We start from the raw sequence: 14,172 nt of genomic DNA, 5'->3' as shown, positions 1-14,172 counted from the left end.
TCAGGGGATTTCATTTCAATTAAAACCTTTATCAGTCTCATCGCTCACCAAGGAAGAACTGTTCGCAGTGTGGGCGTAAAAGAAACATGTATATTAAAGTCACGAGCTTATTACAGATGTTACCTGTTGTTCCTGCAGCGTAGAGCATCACAAGAACACAGCATCGACCTGAAGGGCCTGTACTTTGTGGAGGTGCAACAACCTCTCACCTTCACTGTGGAGACTGACTCCTGTACTTTAGCCACTACCAGCTGGAATATCATACTCTAATTGTTTAGATGTGTCCTCAGAATAATGATGTCCAGTCTGACCGATGCTTTGTGTCACGATGTGTTAATGTGTTAACAGCCATGAAGTCCTCTGAGAACAGTCACAAACTGTTTGCTGCTTAAATTTCAGCCTCTGCCTACATCACACCCCCTGGTGCTCCGAGGAGAATCCCACAAATCAAACAGGTCCTTCAGGTCCAGCTGGTCCATTCAAACTTCACACTAACTTCAACTGGATGCTCTGCTCTGTTCAGTAAAACATGTCCAACTGGTGATTATCAAACTATCTTCAGCCTGGCGGCTGACCTGTGTGCAGCGGGGGCTCATCTTCTCACACACCTCACTCTTTAAATATGTGGTCCCTAAATCTTCCTCAGACTGATCCAACACTGCAGAATGAGGGGAGTCATGTATGAGGCGGGCTCCTGATGTCTCTGTCCCAGCTGAGGTCAGAGCAGGTGGATCTACAGGGTTTGACTCTCCACTGTCCTGCTGCATTGACTGTGGCCTCCACCTTCAGACCAGCTGACAGCCTCCATGACTCTGATCATGCTGCTCATAGAGCAGCTGAACTGCTGAGCTCAGCTGCTGTGGAGGAGGAGGAAACAAATTAGTCTGAATCTGACCCAACACACACACACACACACACACACACACACACACACACACACACACACACACACACACCTGAGCCAAGACCGCACACACTGATGGAAACAGAAACACACCACACACTCAGACACACATTAACACAAGTGGTGACAGAAGCTTTTAGCGGTGTGCTGCCTCCTGCTGCCTCATCAGCAGCACTGCAGGTCTGAACCCGTCACGTCCACATGACTGAGAACTTTCAGTCACAGAAAATACTGATCTCTGATTGGCTGGAAACTGTTTTTTAACTGTATTGTATCCCTGCCTATGTTAGAATGCAGGTTACCATAGCAACAATCCTGATGCTTTACATTAGGTTAATGGTTAAATTAACCAGCAGTAAAGATTTCAGTCTGTTTCCTACTTGGATCAGTTTTACTGTGATCACAGTCATAATCTAAATGAGAAAATTGAGAAAACATCTTGTGTTGTTTCTCCATAGTATTTTTATTAGTATCATACACAAGCATGTTTCTATTAAAACACATTATATCAACTGAATCAAACTATAATGTACAAACAAGTTCAAAGTGACAGGCCGCCATGTTCATCCTGCATGTACGAACCCCCAACCCTCTCTGCTACGGGACCAGGAACCGGACCAAAACAGTTCAGGAATCAGTCAACGCTCAAACATGTGGCCTGTTCAAGTGTCTTTGAGCAAGGCACTGCACAGCCAGCAGGTCACTCACTGTGCGTCTCTGTGGATAAGACTTTAAGACTTTAAACTGACTCCAGGTCAGAGGACTGAGCAGAAGTTAATTTTGGGTAAAACAGTATCTTCATGATGGTCAATTAAAACATTTTAAAATCTATTTAAAAATTCATCTGCCCTAACAAAGTTAAAATGTCGTCATTAAAACTCAGACTGACATAATGAAAAAAAAGTCTGATGTATTACAGCAAAGCTGAATTAGAGTTTTTGATTTAGACATTTTGTGGTCAATGATAACAAATACACCATTTTTGAGCCTCAGACTCTTTGATACATCATTTCCAAATGTTCTATAAATTTCAAGTATAATTGTCAATTTAAACACCTTTAAAATGATTTGAAGATTGCGTCACAGCGGCGCTGTGGCTGAGAACAGGAGGATCTAGGACTGAGAAGAATTCATTTGCTAATGAAGACTGTGTATGACTGAAAGCTCCCAAACAACCTGAGTAAGTGAACCTTGAGTTTGTGACTGTTGTGTCAAACTGCTGTTTCCAAGATCAGGAATGAAGAGATTCACTCAACATGTTTTTGAAAAACACAACAGAAAAGTCGGATCAATATAATTATTATCTATTAATAAAAAAAATTACGCATCCATATTAATGTTAGTACTGACAGTCAGTGAAACAATAACAGGAGGTTTTGTGGTCATGAAGAGACTTTCAAAGGTCAAAGGTCACCAGTTGCATTGGTTGTAATTCTAGGCAATCTACTGACTCTGGGGGTTCACACAGTTTTGTGATGCTGCACGTTGTGTCTGGATTTTGTCACATTTTGTTGCTGGTTCCTTTGTAAATCTCCAGGTCCTGACTTTCTGATGATGATGATTAAACCACTCAGGATAATCATGAGCCATCAGACGCTGCACAGTCTCAGTTCGTACATGCAGGATCACAGGTCATTACTAGATTTTTTTTTCCCATTAAAAAAAAAAAACCAACTGGTCAAACTTTACATAACAATGACCATAATCCAGTGTATTCAACTGCAGGAAAAGTACTGTGAGCACATCGTCATTATGCACTTAGAAACATGTAAAACACAGGTTAAGCACAATATCAATACTTCTGTTTTATTGCACTGTTTTAAGCACATATGTTGTGTACTTCGACTACTTCTCTGTAGGTTAATACTCAGGTGATGCACTGGATTAAGTCTATTGTATAATAAAGCTGCACCAAAATAACAATTCACTTCATCGGGTCCCACAGATATACAATCCCTGCCCTCGGCATGCAAACGTAAGAGACCAGAGCCAAGCAGAGCTGCAGGGGGATTTCAAGGTTCACGCGTTTGGCCTGATAAACAAGGACAGAAAATACCAGCAGCCGTCATCTGAAGGTGTCGTCCGGCTTTAGCAGACACCTGGTGGGCTGGTAAACTAGTCAAAGTGGCTGGTGAATCTCAGAGTTTACCACCAAGAGAGGACACATTTCTGCTGCAATCTGTCCTTTTGCTTTCCAGTGTGATTCTAATTACTCTTATTACTGTATTTAAATAAAGAAGAGTGGAAAATCTGCTTTCTTTTGACTGACATTTCTAGTGTTAACTGAATTTCTTAAAAATGACCTGATGCCCTTCAGGGGTCAGTATGCTCGAAACTAAGTGAACAGTGCCTGAAACCTGGGGGGACACCATGAATGTCTCTGAGGTGAAACTGTGACTGTTCTCCGTCATCCCCATTTGTACAATTCATCATCAAGCCTCACCCCTCTTTTTTTTTTTTTTTTTTTTTTTTGCCCTTCAACGTGTTTGGACAAGGTTTTAGTACGTTACAAACTAGTCTGAAGTTTACCAAACATTTTTAGGCCTAGAACACTGGACCACAACATCCCTGATTCAAAGCTCCATGGATTCATGTTAACACTCTGCTGTCATCACACAAAGGCAAAATGTCCCAAAAAGCCAAGATGTACCTTTGAAATTCCCTCTGCAATCTGATCTGTCTGTTGGCGACAATAACTAATAATCACTGTGCTGGCTGATCAGCTGATCAATAAATTTCAAGTGGTCCAGAACGGAGTCAGACAACAACTCTTGGCTGGTTCAGAAAAGACCAGAACCTGACATCTGGAGCAGCTGGAGGCCGAAGGACATTCAGTTTTTACTTGTTAGAGTTTAAGGAAACGGACTTGATACAACTGTCTGGAGCTAGTTATGCTTGTTGTTGTTGGCGTTTCATCCGGAAAGTACTGAATCTTCTGTGGCCTCCAGCTCCAGACAGGCTTGGGTAGTTATTAAGAAATAAGCAGCTTTCCACTGTCGGGCTACAGAGGACTGAACAACTGTTTGTCTCTGTTGTAGAAATCAAGAAGACTTTCTCAATAAAATATATACCGAGATCAAAGGGCCCGACCTCTCACTGTGAGTTAGCTCTCTCTGTTGTCGGAGTTGGACCTTGTGTAACTGGGAGTTTGACCTCACTTTCTTGGGAGTTAAAAGTCACATTATTAGGATTTGAAAATGGATTGCTGGGAGGTCACAGAAGAAGCAGTATCACCAGCTCAGGTTCGTACACCTGTACTTCGCTAGCGGCTCCTGACATCCTTTGCATCCTCAATAAAATTGGCAAATCAAAAACATTTAGGTAAACTGGGACGTTCTGGGCTAAATGTAAACTTTGAATGAGAACAGTGTCCAGGCTGTAAGTGATGTGTTTCATGAGAACGCAGAGTGAGAAAGGCCGAAAGTGTCTCTGGACCCCAAATGTGATGCTGGACCAGCTTTGTTTGGCCCAACAGTGTAAAGAACAAGTGTGTGTAAGCAGAATTAATCTCCCACGTACACTGCAGACAGTTTTACCACTCTTAATCAAAACAACCTCAGAACAACATACAGAAAGGTGATGTGTTTCCACTTCCTGTTTGTTCTGAAGTCTGATTGGCTGCTGTCAAGACCAGGATGTGTCAGAACGTGAGATGAACCTTTAGGAGGCCAGAGTTGAACAATGATGTTGCAAATGAAACGAACACATAAATAAATACAAGTAGTGTGAAAATAGCATGAGCATGTAAGGATGATGCTAATGATGATCTCTGTACAAAGCTACATGCTAATGTTTTGAGTCTGATAAAAATTTTAAGTAAACTTTTTAAGCAGGTTTTCACAGACATTTCACATAAAATCCACATAAAATTAAAATTTTTAATTGCTCTAATCCTCTAAATCTAATTGACGTTTTAAAATGCATAATTACTGCCAAAACGAAAATGTAAATAACTTTCTGTGCACTAAGCGTAACACAGACAATAATGAGCAACAATGTGCAACATAATCATGAAAATTAAATTGCAAACTGGTGTCCTGGATGTTAACTGTGTCCTGATTTGGCTCATTTTTAATAATCTTTTTTTTAATAGAATGATTCTCCCAGGCCTTTTTTTCTGAAACTGACAAATCTGAAAATTACCATGAAAAAGGGTATTTACATTTATTATTAGAAATGAGCTAAATCCAGGTGCTAATGAAAATTCAAATCCAAATTCCACTTTGCTATTAAATTTTCAAGACTAGGTTGCACATTTCTTGCCAATACCATTTTCTGCATTCAGTTTCATTCTCGGTATATCAGTGTTTATTTTGCATTTTCAAATATGGAGCATTCTTTTAAATTCCAATTAAAAAATATTCAAATTTTAATTCAATTTCTGAATCCCAGGTAGACATTATGAGCACAGAAATGCTAAATTAATTCTAAATTCTTATTTTAATTTAATACTGGCAGCCTCAGACTTAATCACAAGATATGGATTCATTTCTTTTGTTGGGAAATTTTTTTGCGTCCTTGACATAACAAATATATTTTGTTGTTACACCTGGTGTCATGAATCATGGAAGAGAAAATAAATGGATGAAAACATTTAAATCAATCAATAATTAAAATTTTAATATGTGGGTTTTAACAACTCAAACATGACTAGTTACATTGCTCCTCTTTGTCTGACATGATGTGAACGTTGCATCTGATCACGTGACAACCCTGGTCCAATCAGCAGACGCCTCAGAGCAGAAAACACTGACCTCTGGCTGAACATCCAGAGAAGACTTATGAGGTCAACAAACAGCAATAAAAAATAATAATATAAAACAAATAAGAAATAAAAAGCTTATTACAGAGATATGAACAGAAACAATAACATTTCTCCTTCTCTGGTTAAAGTACCACTTCCTTAAATCTGGACAGACCAGGTTATGTCACAATAAGAAGATTATTAACATTATTCTCATTAATATCTTACAAAACCAAAATCAACAGTGCAATAAAAAGGTTTTTAATCCCTCACTCAGCAGGAGTGAGAGAGAGAGAGAGAGAGAGAGAGAGAGGGAGGAGGCGAGGGGCGGGGCTTGGCGACAGGAAAAGAGAGAAAGACGGGAACATCCGAAAATAAGAAATGAAAGGAAGGAAAGATAGAGGGGGGTACAGAGGACAAGCAGTTTACAACAGACGAGGAGGGAAGAGGGGCTTCTCAGGATTATATAAATGTGAAATGATGGATGGAGAGATGATGTGGAGGTAGAGCGGGAGACATGGAGGGAGAGAGGGAGGAATGAAAATCAACAGAGGCAGAGGAGAGAGGAAGTGATAATGGCAGATTTGTGGTTACTGGCTAAATGGTAATGGAAGGTGTGATTTTGGGAGAGGAGGATCATGGGAAAATCTGAGGAAGAAAACAGATCCACAAAATAGGCTCCAGCTGATCAGCTAACGATGCTAAATGGGTTTTAATCACCGCTACTCTGACAGTTTGGTAACAAAGATGTTTAGTTTCAGAAACCTGTCAATTTAAAAATACGGATTATAATGAAGGCTGTTCTGTGGATCTGTAAAGATGCACTGACACCACTTTTCTGTTGCCAGTATCAAACACTGATGTGGCTGAGGTCGTTAAAAAAAAATTTAAAATAAAAAATATCCGCTTTCGTCTAGTAGCGCCCGTCTGTGCAGATGGTTTTGGTTTTATTCGCCCAGGTCTGTCTCTGAGATCTGAAATTAATTGGAATTTAGTTTGTGCTGCTCACAACATTGAAACTCTTCATTTTAAAAGGCTTCTTTACAGAAACGGCGTCCTCGTCGCTCTGGATTATTTTCTAGTGAGTGTGAAACGTATGTCATTTGGTTAACGAAAGCATTAACTGTTGTATAAATAAATTCCTTAGCTGTAGCCGTCTGTGGTGGAAGCTGTGAAACACACCAGCAGAAAAGCATGGGTCAGCCATTAGTTCAGAGTCACTGATATGAGCTCAGGGTTCTGGTATCTGATGTGATTTGTTCCCAGGAAAAACACCGTCAGGTTTTTTGAGCGTGTTTGCTTGTGTGCTGGTGCAGTGGAAACTGTTGTATGTACTGAAACAAAGAAATGGAACCATCACAGAGAGTTTGACCTTTTTACTGTTATTACTGCAACAGTAATGTAGGTGCAGAGGTTTCTCCTACTGACTGTTCATACTAAAGCAGCAGCTTCCTGTTCAGCTGAGCGCAGGACGTGGTGGCACCTGACAGGTGAATGTCAACCAAACCTCTTGTCTGCATGTGACAGATTTCCTGTCTGTCATGGACAGTGGCTGCAGTGTTTAACCTACACTGTGTGTCTGCGTACATGCATGTGTTCACACATACTTTTCAGCACCTGTATTCCATACAAACAATTGTGCAGTCGTACAGTTTTAGCTGCAAGCAGATGGTCTGATGTGACTCTAATAGAAATGGGCACGATGTTTATATCACACAAACGCTGATGGTCCCAGATTTATTCCAGGTGCGTAATGATTTTGAAATCACTAAAAATTCTTCAACCCTGACCTGAACTGATGGAGGCTGAATGTGTTCGTCTTCACGAGGAACCAGACAGATGATCAGGAGGTTTTGCTTTGGTTTCTGTCATGCTCCACCTGCTACTGGGCGTCACAGTTTGATACTTCACTCAATACTTCAATAAAAATCAAAGACCCAGAGGTATCAATGCATCCTGAGGTGAGGGGGGGGGGGGGGACTGGAGGTTGGGAGGTATTAATGTTATTTAAGGATGGAGTAGATGGAAGGGGGTGGATAGTTTGGGGTTAAGGACTTAAGATTTTGAGGGGTGGTGAGGGTGGGTCGATCAAAGAGAGAAGATGTGGTAGGGTGGGTGGGCGTGGCCTGTTCGGTTGAGGGCATATCTGTTCTCAGGAACTCCTCTTAGTCCTGGAGTGTTGGATCAACCACTGGAGAGTGATGTCTGCAGAGAGAGAGGCATGACATCAGCAGAGCTCAGACAGGAGAGAGAGAGAGAGAGAGAGAGAGAGAGAGAGAGAGAGAGAGAGAGAGAGAGAGAGAGAGAGAGAGAGAGAGAGAGAGAGAGAGAGAGAGAGAGAGAGAGAGAGAGAGAGAAGACTTTAAAAGAAAAGAAGAAGGAGAACCAACAGAACAGTGAAGTGTAACTGTGTGTGTTTATGACTCCATCCACTCTGGAATGCTTTTGAATTTTAATTGAATACCTCTGGTGTATGTTGTAATGCATTAAAAATTGTTGAAATTATTCTGTCTTGTCTTATGTTTTGGATTTTATCTTCTTATTCTTTGTTTTAGTGTAAAGCACTTTGTAACTTTATTTTGAAAGGGTGCTTGATGGGTTCGCCTGATGAGGAAAAAAACCTGCCTGGTTTTCATGGAAGAAAAGCACAACTAACAAAATCAAAAACATAGTGATAAATACACTGCTTCACAATAAAAGCCTCCTGCTTAGCATGAAGCAGTAGGAAGTGGTGGAGTAGTGCAGCAGTGGCACAGCTCACAGTTTCACAGGAGTGAATCGACCCCACAGAGATTCAGTCAGTATCACTGCCAAACGTGACCTCCACACTCCACTCCACTACTGTGGTACAGGAATTTACAGCAGCGATCATTTACCCTCTTCCTCCACTGTAAGATGAACAGTGGAAATACACTGTTAACTTCACAGAGTGCTCTACCATAAATGTCACCTTCTGTGTATTAATGGTCAACACAGTGCTGTTCTGTGTGATGCTGCAGCCACAGTTTGTCCTGGTTCAAGGTTTTCACCAGATGACCCCATGCGTTTTGCCAGAGTCTTTCACTCTGTACTGAAGCAGCAGTCACATTGACATGAATGAGGTGGCTGTGTTTTTTTCACTCCGTGCTAATATTGGTCTGAAAGCAGCAGTCGCTTTAAGCTTTTGGGATGTAAATGTATTATGTCAGCAAAGGTCCTCGCAGGTATAAAAGTGCCAATGTGTGTGTGTGCGTGTGTGTGTGTGTGTACCAATGTTGTCTTTCTCCTTGCAGGAGATGGAGTAGCAGCAGATCTCTCTGTCCTGGATGGCTGACAGGTTCCTGAGTAAAGACACACAAAGAAAAAAAAAGTCAGATCAAACATACAAATAGTGAACACACACGTCGATTATTAAACACACATTCACACAAAAGCACAGCAACAATAACCTTTAATATCAATTTAATATCACTGTATTTACTGTGGATATTATAGCATCAATATTCTAAACTCTGACCTCTTCAAAGCTTTGATGTGAAGCACTGTGATGTGATATCAGCTGTGTATTTATCACACAGGAGAACCAGGACAGTGTCACAGCTCACCTGTCATTTCAGCAAGTGTTTGAGAGCTGTGTCTCTCCTGACTGGATATGTGTCCACAAAATAACAGTCACTGTATAACACTATGTGTTCCGAAGGTCACACACTTTACAACCCTCAGACCCAGAGGGAGGAGGATGACTCTGTGTGCGTGTGTGTCCGTGTGTATGCGTGTGTGTGCGTGCGTGTGTGTGCGCGTGTGTGCGCGTGTGTGTGTTTGGGGGGTGGGGGGACATGTGACTGGAAACCAGCCATGTGACACTAACCAACAGTGTCATAATGAATCTGTTTGCTGCAGATTTGGTTGTAGAGGAAAACATACTGTATAAAATATGATAAATGAACACTGAGCAGCAGGTGTTTCACCTGTCGACATTCACAACATGTAAAAAACCTAAACCTGGACCAGAGTGTTGGTGTGGACTCACATCCTCTCTATGAGCTCTTTCTCGTCCAGAGCTCCTGGTAGGTCCCTCTTATTGCCCAGAACCAAAACCTAAAGACACACAGACAAAATACACATCAGCTAAATACACAAGAAAACACAGCAGCTGAAGTCACACACACTCTCTGCATTTCACTATGTCCAACGAACAAGAGAAGTGATCTGGTTTGTCTTGTTCTTTGTGTCTGGTGCAGTGTCCGTGTGTTTGGTCATGGGCTGGAGGTCAGGTGGTTCAGTCAGTTCATCCTGGGTTCACTCGGACTCAGTTAGTTCAGTTGGCTGCGACTGAATCAGGTACAAACTGTTCAGTAAAGTGCAGTGAGTTCATTCTGGCTCCCTCAGAGTTGTAGACTTCAGCTGGTTCACTCAGGTCAGTTTGGTTCTGTCGGGTTTAGCCGGCTCTGTTTAGTCAGGTTAGTCAGGTTCAGCTGGGGTCATTTGGTTCAGTTGTGGGTCGGTCTGAGCTGTTCTGATGTGGTTCTTACAGGAATTCCCTGCAGCTGCGGTTTGTCCAGCAGGTTGTGGAGTTCATTCTTGGAGGCTTCAATTTTCTCTGGGTCTGCTGCGTCCACCATGTAACTGAAACAGAAAAAAACAAAGTCAACATCTGTACATGGACAGACTCTTTGCTGAACATCATTCTCCTCTCTGTCCCTCATTTCCTGTCTCTCAACACTGTCCTGTCAAACAAAGGCATACGTTCATCATATTTTTTGCAACTAATAAACTTAAAATGAAAACGTAGTAGTGTGGACATAACCTAATATCACACACTGGGCCGGCATCAGGCCAAGTTTGTTTGGTTCGGTGTGAACAAGCAAAGGTGGCAAAACCGCCAAAAATCATATCATGCTGAGTCAAAACTAACCAGAGGTTAAAGAAAAAGCACAACCCATTAGTTTGACTTTTACTACACTGCAGTCGTGCAGGCAGAATAACTTTGCTCTTTGTTACATAAATCTGACCCATTTGCCCTGCAGCCTTCCTGCCCATTCTCACCAGGACAACTGGGCTAATATGACACAACTACAAAGCACAAGACCTGAGGACACTTCTGATGATCAAACACAAGGATTTAGATTTTTCAAAGACACACTGTGATGAGAAACACTGTCAACAGTGATTTTCAGATATCAGACTGAACATCTGCTTTACCTCTGCAGAACTTATCAGTTTAAAAAGAAGGATCAGAGTCGATGGACAAACTTACGTGACTGTCCTCGGTCTCTGCCGCTCTATAAACATGTCACAGGGTTACTGTCTTGTTTGGACCCAGCAGTTACGTTCAAGCAGCCCCTTTACGTGACAGTAACCAGTTTAGAAAACCGGGACTTACACAATAGCGCTGACTCCTCGACAGTAACGCTCCCACATGCTCCTGAACCGAGGCTGACCTCCGATATCCCACAACTACAGACACAGGGAGAGCACAGCACATCGTTAGAGGATGTAATGTATACAAGAAAGAGGAGAAAGAAAACTGACACTTGTGTTTTACTCAATCTTAAAATAATAAACTGGGAAAGAAGTTACGATATTATTACAGATTCTTAATAAGCAGGTGTTGGAGATCAAATATCCGTTATATTATTATGGTCTATTTTCCATAAATAATGATAACTGAATAAATAATGATAACTGGATGATAACTACAATTCAAAAGACACACAGAGACACATACATACAGACATATGTATAATCAAAGATTAATCCACAATCTGACAAACTGTACATACAATACAACTGTGTACAGACAGGCAGCAGAGCGGAGGTCAAGCAGGGAACTGAACTACCAACCTTGATGGTGACGTTGCCCTTAGTGATCTTCCTCATGTTGAATCCCACTGTAGGAATCATGTCTTCACTGAACTGCCCAGACTGAAATATATACACACACACACACACACACACACACACACACACACACACACACACACACACACACACACACACACACACACCACAAATCTCTTACTGATACATAATACTGTAAGTCACTGCTGTGTGTCACTTATTAAAGATATGTCAGCATTGTCACATGACAGTGGTCTGTGGTATTTTCCAGAGGAAAAATACAAGAAATAGATGTGAAGAAATGTCAGTGATAAATTTATGGACCTCTTTGTGGCCTACACAATGAATTTAAGGTGCTGACCATGAACCTGGGTTAAAGTCCGCTGGAGGATTGTTGTTACGTGCATTAACGTCATTAGAAAATACACTGTTTCTGCCATTATAGCAGATTCATTCAGGGCTGTTGACTCAGTTTTAAAACGAGGCAATGATCCACAGCAGACCTCAAAATCCACCATGAACCACTTCAACAAACAAGGGATGAAGCTTTTGGAACGGCCGCCACAGCCCCTCTGACCTGAACATCTCTGAAAATCTGTGCACAGATCTTAAACTTGCTGTGTGAGAAGGACAGACTGAAATATCTCAGAACTGGAAGAACAGATGAACAATCATCAATCAGCAACAGAAGAGCCCTGCTATACTTCCCCCTTTGCTTGGGGATGTGGGGGTAAGTACTGACGTCGTCGTGTACCTAAACTTTTACATGACACAATTACTGTTAATCCCCCCCCCCCTCTTTTATTCATGAAATAAAATGTAACACTGCTTGGCATCTTACGAAAGGCTCATTTAATGTCTTCCTGCTGCAGTGTTTTTATTTATTCCTATCCACTTTAAAAATCAACACAACTGTATCTAATATAATCTAATTTAATAAATCTCAAATGCTGATGCCAGAGCAGCATCAGGAGGGCTCTCGCCTGCGCTCAACGCTGCAACTCACATTTTAAAAAGGGTGAAACACAATTAAATCTCTTTGAGTGAAGGCAAATCCATGTTAGTGGGTCACCCAAAAATTAAATTTGTACATGGGAAGCAGAGGAGCGTGTCGTCAGGGAGCGGTGATCAGCTGATGATGTATGGCAGGGAGTGACTGTGACCGGAGAGGGAAGGTCACTCTGACAAGAGGCGGGGGTCGACCCTCTATCACTGGACCCACAAATCCTAACTCCGGCCCTGCGAACACCGCCGGGGTGGGGGGTGGGGGGGGGTAGTCCCAAAACGGCCTTCAATTCTGATGAAGTATCTCGATTTACAGTGGAGGTTAAGACCATCCACCGGTGCTGATGTGAAAGCAGCTGAGCTCAATTAAATGACACAGAGCTCAGTCAGCAGAGCGTTAGTGGCGCCTGAACTCAGTAAGACACCAAACCCAGACTCTGGCTGAACAACTGTACATGAAGTCACTAATGTGTAAAACGCTCTCTGACTCGTTGACCGTCTTGCTGAAGTCGAACATCGACAGCTAGCTGACCTCACCACCGCAGGATAACAATGGATGGAGCCAGATGCTAACTGGCGACTGGCGTGAACACATCTGTTAGCGGTTAAATTAGCACAACCCTTACCGCTATCACATTGACGAAGGTTGTTTTCCCGGAATACTGCAGCCCCACCAGGGTCAGCTCCATCTCCTCCTTCCAGAAGAGCGCCTTGAACCAGTCCAGCAGTTTGTTGATTAGCGCTATCATCTTTGTCGTCTGATACTGATGCTAATGCTAATGCTAGCTGCTGCTTCTGCTGCTACGGCTAGGTGGCTATGCTAGCTAGCTAGCTGGCTAACGCCCCGGCAGTCTTTTTTGAGACGCTGACAGTCACTGAGACAACCACGGTCGGTAACGGTAAAACGGACGACACCGACTGGTTTTGTAAGAACCGTGGAGGAGATTCAATAAGTTGGTTTTGTCAGGCCCTGATGTCCGCTGTCAGTTTTCCGTGATGTTTACTAGCTACGCCTTTTCCCACAGTGCTGTCAAAAGATTTATTAACTGACACCGCATCCGGTACAGCCCTTCAAAATAAACCTCGAAACGAAAATAATTTCCTGAAAATTAAAGTCCAATAAAGGCTCATCATGGACATAAATATAATTTATAAGAAGAAATATACGGTTATCTAAATGGATATCTATTCTAAAATTTCGCTATCGGTCATGTTGTTTGATTTGGTTTAATCTGTCAGCAGGTTGTCCGCTCCACTTCCTGTTTGGGTGGGGTTGATATATGAAGCAGAGGAGAGTAGGGAAAAGAGGAAACACAGACCTCTGTGTGATTGAAACTCTGCCATCTGCTGTAAATACCAGTAACTACAGTTATGATTTCACCCATATCTCACAAATACTATTGTTTAAGTCCGATGTCAGTCTGTGTCTGGAACGAAATCATTGAACCCTTCTGTGTGTCCTCAGAAACCAGCCAAGAATTATTGATAGGTTTCCCATTTTGTCCTTATTTCCTATGAGACTGTCATTACTATTTGCAGAGATGTTTTGCTGGTTACTGGTGATTGTACAGATGTAAAAAGTGAACACACACACACAGAGACACACACACTGCTGCATTTACATGTAATGTGACTGAGAATGATACAAGAGGTGCAACTGACTGGATGTCTGTTTCTCTTGGAGTTAACCACGGTTTAT

General features: G+C 42.0%; 1 protein-coding gene across 2 annotated transcripts; it reads right to left on the bottom strand.

The window, feature by feature from the left end:
- Nucleotides 1–13,730, bottom strand: LOC139606493 (ADP-ribosylation factor-like protein 8A). 2 transcript variants are annotated; one of them, XM_071458688.1, is made up of 7 exons: nucleotides 13,100–13,730; nucleotides 11,472–11,552; nucleotides 11,011–11,084; nucleotides 10,160–10,253; nucleotides 9,658–9,725; nucleotides 8,898–8,968; nucleotides 1–857 (listed from the first exon to the last, which is right to left on the bottom strand). In XM_071458688.1, the coding sequence occupies exons 1-7, from the start codon at nucleotides 13,220–13,222 to the stop codon at nucleotides 826–828; spliced, it is 543 nt and encodes a 180-aa protein (XP_071314789.1). In that variant the 5' UTR covers nucleotides 13,223–13,730; the 3' UTR covers nucleotides 1–825. The 2 variants fall into 2 exon arrangements, with proteins under 2 accessions (XP_071314789.1, XP_071314788.1); XM_071458687.1 differs by lacking the exon at nucleotides 1–857 and adding an exon at nucleotides 1,349–7,853 and having other exon boundaries at nucleotides 13,100–13,718.
- Nucleotides 13,731–14,172: the final 442 nt, after the last annotated feature.

Source organism: Trachinotus anak, unplaced genomic scaffold (assembly GCF_046630095.1).
Source record: "Trachinotus anak isolate AG129_WGS33_773 ecotype Australia unplaced genomic scaffold, CSIRO_AGI_Tana_v1 ptg000022l, whole genome shotgun sequence".
Classification (NCBI taxonomy): Eukaryota; Metazoa; Chordata; class Actinopteri; order Carangiformes; family Carangidae; genus Trachinotus; species Trachinotus anak.
This window is presented reverse-complemented; position numbering and strand designations above follow the sequence as displayed.